At 39.0% G+C, this 12,880-nt stretch overlaps 1 protein-coding gene across 4 annotated transcripts in view; it reads right to left on the bottom strand.

Annotated features, from left to right (window-relative positions):
• Positions 1-12,880, bottom strand: part of PITPNM3 (PITPNM family member 3) — a 148,923-nt gene that overhangs the window by 27,466 nt on the left and 108,577 nt on the right. For all 4 annotated transcript variants that reach the window (XM_067309434.1, XM_067309435.1, XM_067309436.1 and 1 more), the window contains 3 exons: positions 11,968-12,087; positions 6,283-6,464; positions 3,475-3,596 (listed from right to left, as the gene is read on the bottom strand). In XM_067309434.1, the coding sequence (XP_067165535.1) occupies positions 3,475-3,596; positions 6,283-6,464; positions 11,968-12,087 (424 nt within the window). The remainder of the gene's footprint in view (positions 1-3,474; positions 3,597-6,282; positions 6,465-11,967; positions 12,088-12,880) is intronic.

Raw genomic sequence — 12,880 nt, 5'->3', positions numbered from 1 at the left:
TGTAACTAGATGCTCATGATATATTTGGACTTCTGAAAAACACTGAGGAAGTTTTCATGGGCTAGCAAGCCTCTTATAAGGATAAGCAGCACAAAGAGTGGAAGAACTCTGCTGAGACATACAAATGATCAGTGATTCAGAAAATAAGAACTGAGATTAGACAGTGTAAGGACCACAGAACGGTCTGCTGGAGGGCATCCGGAAGTGTCAAGGATGCACTTGGGGGCAACAAAATATTAGAAGAGAAATAAAAGACATTTGGCAAGAAGATAAAAAAGTGGAATGAAGATTTGGTTTCAGTCAGATTCCTGTTAATGTAAAGATAAACAAATATCCAAAACACTGAAAGTAAAACATGAGAGAACATATTTGTTCTGCACATGGAACAGACATATGTCTGGATATAATCTTCTTTCCCTTCAAGCTTCCCCCCCCCCCCAATTAAAAAAGCCACTCTGACAAATCACAGAAGTAACAACATCCTGGACTGTATTTTTCACATTTCCAGCTAGCTCTGTACCTTTCCTTTCAATAAAAAGGGCATCTGACTCCTCTCACCTAACTTCCAACTGCCTGCATAATAGGAGGTTTCTCTTCATCTGTTTTCCTCTCAACTGTGCCATAATTACCATTTAAAATTGGGATTCTCTTATCGAGCATACCTCCAAGGACTGATTATGCTTCAAGGAGACTCTGCTCACCTTGAAAATCTGTTTGAAATGCTGGCTAGTTGAGCTGCTCTCAAAACATGCTCTCTCCAGGATACTAGAGAGAGTACAAAAGTGAGAGCCACTCTGAAGAAAGTATTTGCAATAGTTTAAAATACTAGTAATTAATATGAATTTTCCCTGTCAAAATGTCTAGAGGGATACTAGAACTGAGACTGAAGAAAGAAGGACTCCTGATTAGAGAGTTTAGAAACATACAGTGCCAGTCCAGTGAAATATTTAAGTGCATTGAGATTTGCCATCTAGCTCTAGCTAATCACAATTCTTTATAGTCATCACATTCATCCACTACAAATTCAAGCAGAAATGAGACTGGGACCTTGACCTGTACACAGGGCTGCCACCAAAATATTATAGAAGAACTCAGTTGTGTGTGTTCTTTGCTTTTCAGTATCTAAAAGTAAAAATATAACTGTGTGGTATATTAACTTCTTCCTAACTGGCATAACAAGAACATTTACTGTGCAGAAGAGTTTGCTTTAAATTGCACTGGCAAGTGGAAAACCACTGAACAAAGAAATTGTATCTTGCCCCAATCTTATCAGCTTCACCATACATAAGCCATGTCTCAGACACCTTGCTAAAGGAAGACATCAGAACTTAAAGATGTTATCTTCTTTCTTTACTAACATACTCATAAATAAATGGCAAACACATACAGCAGTCAGAGTCCTGTTAACCTTCAGAAATTTCTTTCTTGCTAGTCAGTGCAAAGTTGTCTGTTTTTCTTTCTCTTGCCTTACAACTTTCCCCAGTAAAATAGATGAGTTTCAAGTTCAAACCAACATTATGGTCTTATATAAAACATACCCAAGGCTCCAGTAAGTCATTTTGTTTTTAAAATTACCACTTGAGACAAATCACATTAACCTCACTTTTACTTTGTTCATGCTTTGCTTGGATTTCAGATAGCAAAAGACTACGATCAAGTTGCAGAGCTCCCACTCTCCCAGGGATCCTACTTCATGCTATAAAGTTCCAGGAAGGCAGCTCTCACCTCTATGAATCCAAACTTACTTCTAAAGGACATAAAGGTCTCTATATGGCCAACATTGACTTTTAATTGTAATTGTGGCATTTCTGAGCATAGAAATGCTCTCATATGCTGCACAACATTCAAGGGAAGACATTCAGATTTGTGCAGAGAAGCACACTCAAGAATTGCACCACTTTAAAGCAATCCCTCTTGCAAACAGCCATTTAATTCCATTAAATTTGCATGATTTTTCAATACAAGTCTACATTCTCTTGAGGTGAAACGTGAACTTCAACTGTACTGACCAGGACTGACTGATGGGAGGGCTTACCACACACAGTCACTGCTGACAGTTATCACTGGCTGTATGAAAAGATGTGCTGATGTTTGTCACTGACGTACTCTCCTACCAAACACCGTCGTCATTTTCTACTCACTATCCAGCAACTGGCACCTGCTAGTCAGTGCTTGCCCTCCAAACAGTCTAAAAAGGTATCTGACAAAACAGACATAAGCTCGTTTCATGTGATTCCAGAGCAAACGTGGACTTTCTGATTCAATAAATGGAAACAATTCCATCCTGCTAAAATACATACTCTAGCTCAAAGGATAGATTCATGTGTGTACATTAATAGATATTCATAGATTCTTCTACAGAAAGTCCTACCAAAATAGCCTCAATCCCCATCCAAAGGGAAGTGTTGCTAATCTTGTAAAGAAATCCCTAGAACAGAAAAACAAATTGCAATGCAGTTTTCATAGTCAGCCATCACCCATAATTGTTTTCAATTTCCCTGAAATTCTCATTTTCAATTAGCTGAGTTTTGCTTTTTTATTTGATCAGAATTGAACACTGCAAATATGAGGAATGAAATGCAAAGTGGGAGTTTAATTATCTTCCCCTCTGAAGTGCATGAAAGTTACTAAAAAAGCTGCCAGATTTCTAAAGGCTCCTAAAGACCTGCTTTTTTATTTTTTTTTTTAAATTAATGTCAAGTAAAATAATTTTCAGTTTGCATTCCATTCTGATTTATCCTAGCAATAAGGTCAGTTTGTAAGCTCATTCAAATGACATTACTCAAAAGTGCATAAAATAGAGCCCTAATGAAGAAGAAAACTGGGAGTCCTGAATTGTTATTTTTTCTTACTATTGCAATGGATTTTTCTCCTTCACCTGAAAGGTGAATGTATTATCTCTCATGAAGATGCTGTGCTGCATCTCATATGATGCAACGAGGCAAAAGACGCACTTAATCTCTTGTGAAAATTAAAGCAAGCCCTTAGAAACACTGAAAAATTCCAGATGCATTTCAAAATAAAAAGTTCCATTATGTCTCTGATCACTGGCTATTACCAGAGAGGAAAAAATGGCTCATGACAAACATGCTTGGGAACCAAATTTTCCTGTGATGTCGGACATGAACAAGATGCAATGCTGAACCAAGCACAGAGGTGATTTTTGGTATCTTTTTCAAGGACTGTTCATTGGTTTGGTATAACCTTCATATTGTATGACATGGAATACATGACTAACAGTAGAGCAAAAGATACACCTACTGTAAATGGGTAAGCAGAGAACAACTCTGGAATAACCCTCATCACCACATACCTCAGGACAGACCTGCACTAACACTCCTGTCTTTTAGAGAAAGGAACTAACCCCATTTCCCAGTCTCTAATTAGGCTCTGTTATTTACCTTCTTTTAAACGAGACTCTTTGTTTCCAAAGGTCATTAAACAGCCTGTATTCTAAACCCAGAAAGAGCTTACCATCCAGGCCAGGCAGAACAGTACTCCTCATGGCCAGCACCAAACCAAGCGGCGATCCAAAGAGGAAGAAATCAGACACCTCGAATTCAAATCGGCCCAGGTTTACTTCTGAGAGACTGGAGCTATTCACAGGAGGAAAGTCTGCATCATCTTTCAACACACTTGAGTGGATGCTGAGCAAAGAAAATGCACTGCTTCAACAGTAATGAAGAGAGCATCCAGAGGAAAAGTCTATTCCAAAACCAGACTGCTTAGAAAGCTCTAGCATCTGCATCTAGATCCAAGCAGTATGCATTAAATTGTAGACAGATATGCAGTATCTGTGTGCTATGTTATATGCTGTACATGCAGCTGTTTATCATGTTTTCTATCATGTGGCTGTTCAGCAAATTTACTAGCATCAATATGCAAGAGTTCTCTACAGTTAACATACTCATAAGAAAGTTATGCAAGGACTGTGAAGACTGAAGTTTACCTCCCCTCCCCTTCAGCTGTATAGACATATGTAAGCATATTCTGAAACTTTTGTTACAAATTCTAACCTATTCAACTTGTATAAGGACAATGACATTAAACAGTCACAGTCAAAGTATGTTATATAGATACTTAAAAAGGCTCTTTCTGATGTGTTCCCTAGGCTATGAACTAAAAGGCGACTACTTCTCAACTATCTATTACAGGTGAAAATTAGCAATGTATATGGATAGCTTTTCATCTTTTAAGTGATTTAAAAACTTTCATTTATTTTCTAAGCCACACATACATACAGGTAAACACAGATCATTTAACCCTGGTTGACAGAGAAAAGACTTGCCTCTCATTTAGTCCTGTTAAAGATGAAATTACATTCAAATTCAGTACATTAGCATACCCACATCTTGTTCAGCCATGAGACAGAGGAGAACATGTCTTCAGAGTATGCAGGAGCTGATTGTGAGAGATGCTGACCATACTGACTTTAAATAGAACGGTAATTGAAGCTCCCATGAGTTACCCACATGTGACATCCTCCATCAATGGCCAGAAATCCTGTAGACTGGTCCTGAATCAGCCAAAAGACCAGGCCCTTCTTTCAATCATTTGAGCTCACTAGTGTCCTAATTTATCACAATTTATAACGTGATGCTTTTAACCAAACTTCCAGGGACCAAGGTCAGGGCCCCTTCAGGGTAGAAACGAAGAAATGTGGGAATCAAATTCATCATCTGTTTGGCAGTGACGTTAGCTCTCTGTGCCAAAAGCACTCAGCAAAAAAGCACAAGTTAATGCAATGAAATGCAACAGCAGTATGCTGAACTGGGACATTTGTGTGAAAGAGGGATCTTTGTCACCTCATTACTCAAACTGAGACACCACCTCTAAATTACACTAAGTAAGCTCATAGGAAAAGATATCTAATGATCTCACATAAATTTCTCACGCAGAAAACAGAAGGCTTTGAATGTCTCTGTATTTACTGTGTGGGGCAGGGAATGTCTTGGTTTGAGTTGATTTTTTTCCTGTTTAACTTACCAAGGAATTTTTCTGCCTTCTTTAGTCTATGTATTTCCAGCTATTCCTCAATAACTTAGCAAAAGCCTACATTTTTATGGGTTAGAAATGTGAATGGAAGGTAATGCTTTTCCATCTGCTTGCTTAAGCAAAGCTGTGTGTAAAACTTTCAGTTTAAAATCACAGATACCAGAAAATGAAAACATAATACTTCGAAGAAGACTGTTTCATCTATTAATTATCCTATTATATCTCAAGCATGAAGTGCTTTACACAAGCCAAGAATGCGCTTTCTATGCTTTAAACATTGCACAGTACTACTCCTACAGAGAGAGCTAAAAGTGACAGACCAAAAAAATCTTCACACTTTAGCACATGCTGATATACAGAAAGAAACAAAACAAAACCATGGTGCAGAAATAAAAGCAGAAAAACCAACAAAAGCAAAGCAAAGCACATACAGACTGCAGCCAAAGCAAGAAAATAAAATTACCTTAAACTGCCACTAACAAAACAGCCAGATTGAATTACAGCACAGTGGTAAGTCTGCACTATACTTGAGCTGTCGCAGAACTGAAAGTTGGAACTCAATAAAACTTTTCTCCCTCTGCATCACTCCCAATGAAATAAAGAAATGAGAAGATGGAAAGAAAAAGCACAAAGAATTCAGATAAGTAAAAAGCAGTCAAATAGCTAAGAAGCTGCAGAAACAATAAAACAAAGGGAATGGTGATCTTTGCATCGTATCTGTGTTTAAAAGGTTTCTTAGGATTCAGGAAAGCTAATTAAGTTAACTCCCCCCCCACACACACACACACCTTGCCATTTAAGCTGAATGTTTATGCAGCTTTCTGCTTTATTTTAATACCAGACTGAAGAGCTTGCAGACCAATGAGAGCACATAAAGCAATTATCTCATTCTTTGGAGACTAATGGAAAGCCTGTAAGTGAAGTCAGAGGGGTCTTTAGAAAGAAAAAAAGCAACAGAAATTCAAAATTATACAGCATTCATCCATCTTGATTTGTGTGAGCTGCACTGAAGAAATGGAACTACCTGCATTACAGTTTTGCACATTCAGAACTCTCATAGCTGAATAAAAAAAAGAATAAAAAACTCGCCACAGATGATTGGGTCTCAACTAGACCCATGATCTGTGAATCTATATCTATGCTTTTCTTTTAGGAATATGCAGGGACTTCGAGCAAGCTTCCAGAAACACTCCACGAAGGATACAAACAACTCCATTACTCTGGCACTGACAGGCTGCATTCAATGGCAAGCCCATTTCTTTTACTTAGTCATCAAACATTAGTTACCTAGAAAGGAAAGCATGATGTTGGGTTATAGTATCACAGTCATAGGTGGATGAGTCACTTTGTTTCCGTGGTAGTGGCTGCCTTGGCTCCTCATCCTCCATGATTCCCGAGATGTCAATATTGCTTTTGCTGAGGCGTTTGCTGCCATTCAGACTGGAGTCTTCTGCTAAGAGGGGATTATCCTTCAGAGAATGAACAGAGCAAAATGAAGGTTTAGAAAGGGATCAAAATACAACAGAGCTTACCATGAAATAGCTGCATTTATACATTTGGCAGGAAAGAGTGGAAGGGGTCAGACTTCCTCTCTGCAGAAGCACATGCAGAAAGAGATGAAGACTCGCTTTCCCTCTCAGATGTATAGCCTAACAGCTGGGAGGAGGATCAGAAATTTTTGAGGGAAGAGTAACACAAAGGCCTCATCCCTCTTGACTTCATCATTCTCAGAGAACTGTAAATATCATAAGATAATCAGATGGGTCTTATCTGAATGCACAAAATGACAATTACAACATGGTCTTGTAATTGCTACTGCAGACCACTACAAATTTTACAGGGTCAGGTAGGAGTTGAGGGCTCTTGTAGTGTGTGTTGGGAACAGGGAACTGTCTGCCTGCTGCTTTGTGTGATAAAGTGATGTATGATCAAAAAAGGATTGTCTTGTTAAATATGTGCTTCCCTTCAGTTCAAGCCAAAAATGACTACAGGTTTTACTTGTACTTTTTTATGCAACCAGTAATGTTTTTAAGTCTGACATTGACTCTATATATCTTGATCTGCCCTGCAGTTTACAATCTTCAGTGGAACTCTTTGTTGTTATAACATGTATTTTTTGTTTTGTTTTAAAAACAGTATCTATCCTCCAGAACACCAGAGATCTTCTAAAGCCACAATTCTATCACTGTTCTTGACAGAGTTTCTTATATAGGGACTTTGTACAGATACATTCTCAGCAATGTAAATGAACACCTTTTCTTAATCTGTTCATGTTTCATGATTATTTCAAACTGATTCAACAGGCAAAGGTATTTACCCCACAGATTCAGTGAAGAGTTCTGTTCTCTAGGTTGTTCCCAAACAACAATGCCACGAAAATACAATATATTTATGATTTTAAATTGAAACTTGCATGTTACAAATATTCTGCAATCTTTGCCTAAAATTCCAGCTTGCCAACTGTTCTTTCTATGAATAAATTTATTAGCGTGCATAAGAATGTTCAGGGTAGCACAGAAAATGGAGGTAGGAGGTGAGGACGCTCACATACACATAGCTGAAAGTGAACTTTTTGAGACCAATTCAGAGCCTATGAAATCCACTGATAAATCCATTGATTTAAATGGGCTGCAGGTAAAGCACTCAAACACCATACCATCAGTGATTTCTGAGAACCATATCAGGGTTGTCAAGTCTCAGAACTTCCCTAGACAATTAAGACTCTCTGTGTGAATGACATGGCAGGTATCAGCACCTCAGCTCCCTTTACTTTTTAATAAGGAAGTTCATGTCAATGGAGTATGAAAAATAGGAACCCTTGCAGGTGCCAGAGCAAGAAAGTTGATGCAAAGAACTCAATATGATTAAATATTTTGTTTTCTGCCTCTTATTTTCCTGATGGTCTAGGGAAGAGGGCTGACTGTTTGAAAGGCATGGAGTTGGCAGTAACATAACACCAAATGCTTTTCTTGTAGTCACACACATATTTCTCCACAGTATTTAAAAACTAACTTGTGTCACCACAGAGCTAGCTAATAGGACTGCTTAGTAATGAAAGCTATTACCTTCATCACTGAAAGCTGGCAGCAATTCACCTTTGTCCTCTAAGCCTCACCAGAAAGAACACCTTGCAGAGGGCTTGATCTTCTCTTATGGCACAAGACAATCTCAGACAGGTCAAATTTTGCATGGGTTTGACAGTCTCAGAACAATATCATGTGGGAAAAGCATTAAGTTCCTTCTTCCTCACTGCTACTATTAAGGTTAATCTAGCATTTCAATTGCAGATATTTATTTACAGGGCATGATGTTTCTGTCAGAGACACAGTAGAATGTTAGTTGTTTTTTTAATCTGGAAGAAAAACATTCAGCTAAAACCAGTTAATAGGATATAGCATGCTATTATTGCTCTGCAGAAGGGAGCCTTCATTTCCTTCAGTAAGATTCAATTCATTTTAAACCTGATTTTCTATAGGTAAAACAGGTCTTACAAAACATACATTTCATAGACATTTCAATGAGGTAAGAAATCAGCAATTTTAAAAAGGAAAAGGGACTAAAGCTCTGTGGGACTTCTCCAGGGAAGGTCACTGGGAAACTGGCTAGTCATTTTACCAGAGAGCAGGATTCCTAATTTTTCTTTTTCTCTGTTGTATATGATGCTCTCCCCACCCTATTTTGTATTTTCTCCCCTACTGCTCCCTGAACCTCTGTTCTTGGACACTGCATTATGCCACTGCATTACACCATTGACATGCCTTTGGAACACTCTTTACAATTTATTACAGTGAACGTCCCAAGTGAAAATAGACTTTATCATGCTCAGTGCCTACAAACAACTTGAAAAGAGTATAAAATCTAAATAGATAAGATGGAGGTTGTGAGAAAGAGTGCAAAGTTTACATAGGGCTGAAGCATGGTAGATCAAGAGACTTGGCCAAGGTAATGCAGACAGACTATGAAAAATTAGTAACTGAATCTACTTCTCTGGAGCTAGGGAGAGAACAAGTTCACAGGCCAAGCATTTCTCATAACCTCACTCAGCACTGGAACACATTAGTAGTCCTGTGCACCTGGGGTGAGATTTCATTTCAAGAGTGCAGAAGAGCCAAATTTGTTCACTAGAATTATGCAGATGAGCTGCTGGAGAATGAGACTACAGACATGAGCTATGGTATGAGTCTTCCCACAGTGCCCTGCCTACAGGCCTCAGCAGCCAAGAGGACCACCTGGCTTCTGTGCCAGGTGAATAATTAGTCCTGCTGCTGAGAAAGGGGAACCAGGGAGCTTGTTAGTGCCAGCTCTGGAGTTGGCTTCTATCATATGAATAATCTGCCCATTGGGGATTGAACTGGAACAAAATTATCTTCACATATGTTACTGAACAGCCATTCAACGGCAAAAGTCTGACAATCATTTGTGTCACAGAGACAGAAAAAAACTGGGTGAGAGGAGCTCTTACCGAGAAATTAAACCTCTCTAAGCCACCTGGGCCTTCTCTGCATCTGAATGGTGAAAACTGCATCAGATGCTAAGAGTATGTCAAAATGTCTGCATGCTGTGAGATCATAGAGAAGAGAAAGAGTTCAAATTTATATTATTATAATACCACCCTTTTTAAGTGTTGTACAAAAAATCCCATATTCAAATCTATTCAACGTGGAAAAATGTGGTCAGATTTTAATCTCACTGCTTTCAACATTTAGGTTTGTTTTCATGACAGGGTTTTTTCTTGCATACTATAAAAGACTGAGCCAATTCAGCATTTATATTAGCCAGATCACGGAGTGTGAAACAGTTCTCAAAAATATACTGAACATCAGACACCACATTAGAAGGCAGCTGAGGTGATCAGTACTGAGACTATTCACTGCATTTTAAACAACTAAAAAGTCTGTTTTCTGGTGCTAGAAGCTCTCTCAGATCCTGCAAATGCCACAATTAAAATTCATCTGCAGTAAAATGGTACAAACACCAGGATCTGAAGCAGCCACCCACTGATATGCTTTATGCATCCTTCATCCACATGAAGCAAACCCTCAGCTTTCTTACCCAAGGTGTGATATTGTGATGACAACACTGGCTTTCTTTGTTAAGCATTTCAATATTTACAAATGTCACTGCTCTTCAAAGGGCAGAAGTTACTGGTCTGGTTTGAGCAGAGTGACATTTGCTATACTGCAGATTCTTTTACTGAACATATAGGTAAATTCTCAAATACTATACAGGCATGTACACATAACAAATCAACATAATCACAGCAATCATACACATTTCTACATATACCATAGAATTCTCTACCCATTATGGATAATCCTCACTTGATTATTCAGTGAATAATGGAAACTAGAAGACAGAATGGACTGCATCACACAAACCAACAGATATTCATTCATTTGTAGCAGTAGTAGAATGTACCATTCTAATTCATTATTTACATTGTCTGGACAAATTAACAGACCCACTCTTGTCAAAAAAAGCTTCTGGTGCTTTAGAACTAGAAAGCTCTAGCTATGAACTGTTCAGAGAATGCAATGTGCTGTCCTCAGTACTGGTACTGTTAAAGGTTGGCTGTTGAGAATTCAGAGCTATGTTATTAATGGAGGATAATTCTCCCCCTAGAAATATTAAGAGGATGTCTCTTTGCTTGAGAGTATTACCATGTTTACATGCTGTCCTTTCATACATAGTTCTCAAAATGAACCAAAGAAGTTGGTATCACTGAGCCCATTTTTGAGAAGAGAGGGAACTAAACAGTCAAAAGTTGAAACAATTTAGCCAAGGTCACAAGACCATTGAAGAATGGAGCCTGGGTGCCTTGTCCAATGACCACTCAAATACAACAAATCACCTCTCAACCCCTGCTTGAGTCTGAAGTACACCAGATTAGTTGAACTCCAATTTTTTTTCTTAAATGGTACGTACAATAATGCAGCTTAAATGCTAGCATTACTTAAAAAAAATATATATGCTTCCACTATCATAAATCCTTTTCTGGATCACAGTTAGAACTCATCCTCCCTTCTCTCTAACTGCAGAATTCATTTAGAGACTCTGTGTTATGCTCAGGGATCCATTCACACATGCTCAGGTGACCGGCATTCCTCATCATAAATGAGGCATCCTTCCACCAGCCACTAAAATTTACTCATGAGTACATCCTAACTCTAGATTACTGATAGGCTGAGAGAGCTGGGCCTGTTCAGCCTGGAGAAGAGAAGACTGAGAGGGGATCTTATTAATGTGTACAAATATCTGAAGGGAGGGTGTCAAGAGGATGGAGTCAGACTCTTTTCAGTGGTGCCCAGCGACAGGACGCAAGGCAACGGGCACAAACTGAAACACAGGAAGTTCCACCTGAACATGAGAAAACACATCTTCACTGTGAGGGTGACAGAGCACTGGAACAGGTTGCCCAGAGAGGTTGTGGAGTCTCCTTCTCTGGAGATATTCAAAACCCGCCTGAACCTGATCCTGTACAGTGGATCTGTACTGTGCTCTAGGTGACCCTGCTTGAGCAGGGGGGTTGGACTAGATGATCTCCTGAGGTCCCTTCCAACCTCAACCATTTTGTGTGCGTGATTCTGTGTGATAGGAAGGAGCATAAGGAATTCCAGACACAATGGAGACCAATTAAAAAAAAAAAAAAAGTTTTCAGCAAAAAATAGCAGCCTGAGACTACTGAGAGAGGGTGCCTTTACATCCACCATCAGGGATAAATAAATAAAAGGCACTCTGTGGCCCTGCTTTAAGGATTTACCAATAAAGTGACTTAACCAGTGATTTCTGTGTACCATAAAACTGAAGCTGCAGACTTCATTTTCAGACAGCATTTTTTTGAAATATGAGCAAAATCCTGTGCTATCATTGCTATTTACCAAATTCCTAAATATCTCTGGTTTATATGGACCTGATTTCCTTCAAGGAATTAATGCCTAGGGTCTCAGCTGAGTGGGTTTTTTTTCTCTTTACCTGAATGCTGCTGATGCTTCCTCTCCGGCTGCTGTTCTGACTCTCGTTAGCTGTATTAGCATTATAGCAGATGGCATCAAAACCCAAAATTCCTCCTATGCAGTCACCAATGAGACACACCTGAGGAAATAAGAGATTTCTCTTTTTGGTGGGAGACAGCAAGTGCTTTAAAAAAAAACAAAAAACACCAAGCCTTGCAGAGGAGTTAGGACAACTGAAAGCCACCTTAATTTACACCCTTAGTATAACATTTCTGCTGGTTCCTATTGCAGCTGAAAAGATGTGTTTGCACTTTCTCCCCTTTCCTCTTATCCCCAGACATACACTCTAGGATATCTGCACCCAATGGGCTGTTTTGACCAGCTGGGCATTCCTCCAAACCAGTCAGAATTCTTGCTGGCTACCTGCAGTCCGATTCCAGCTTAAAAAGTCCAGGTCACTGGAGAATCCGTCTCAGAAAGATTTCAAACTACTTAACATTTCCTTCAGAGTCACAGAAGGAATAGGAACTCAACAAATTAAGAACAGGTTGTTATTCCCTGGTCAAGACAAGGGAGCAGAACTTTTAAATGATGTATTAAGTGGAGAGATTCACTCACACTTAATATAACCATACAAGCTACCTTCAAAATATAGGCCAGGAAATTAAAATATATAAGTCTATAGGGTACTAAAATTGGGAATTCAACAGAAGGAGTAATTTTATGTCACACTGGAATCTGCCTCACAAGCCAATTACACTGAACATCTCCCCATCCCACAGGATGTTCATCCCATCCCTGTCCCCCTGCCCCTGTCTCAGAAGGAGTAATAGCTGTCATCACCTCTCTCCTCGATAACAATCCCCTCTGTTCCACAGGTTCTAGCAACACTTTTCTCTCCTATTCTCAAAGTGAATGTCTGGTCAGTTCTT

This window comes from Apteryx mantelli, chromosome 22 (assembly GCF_036417845.1).
Source record: "Apteryx mantelli isolate bAptMan1 chromosome 22, bAptMan1.hap1, whole genome shotgun sequence".
Taxonomy (NCBI): Eukaryota; Metazoa; Chordata; class Aves; order Apterygiformes; family Apterygidae; genus Apteryx; species Apteryx mantelli.
This window is presented reverse-complemented; position numbering and strand designations above follow the sequence as displayed.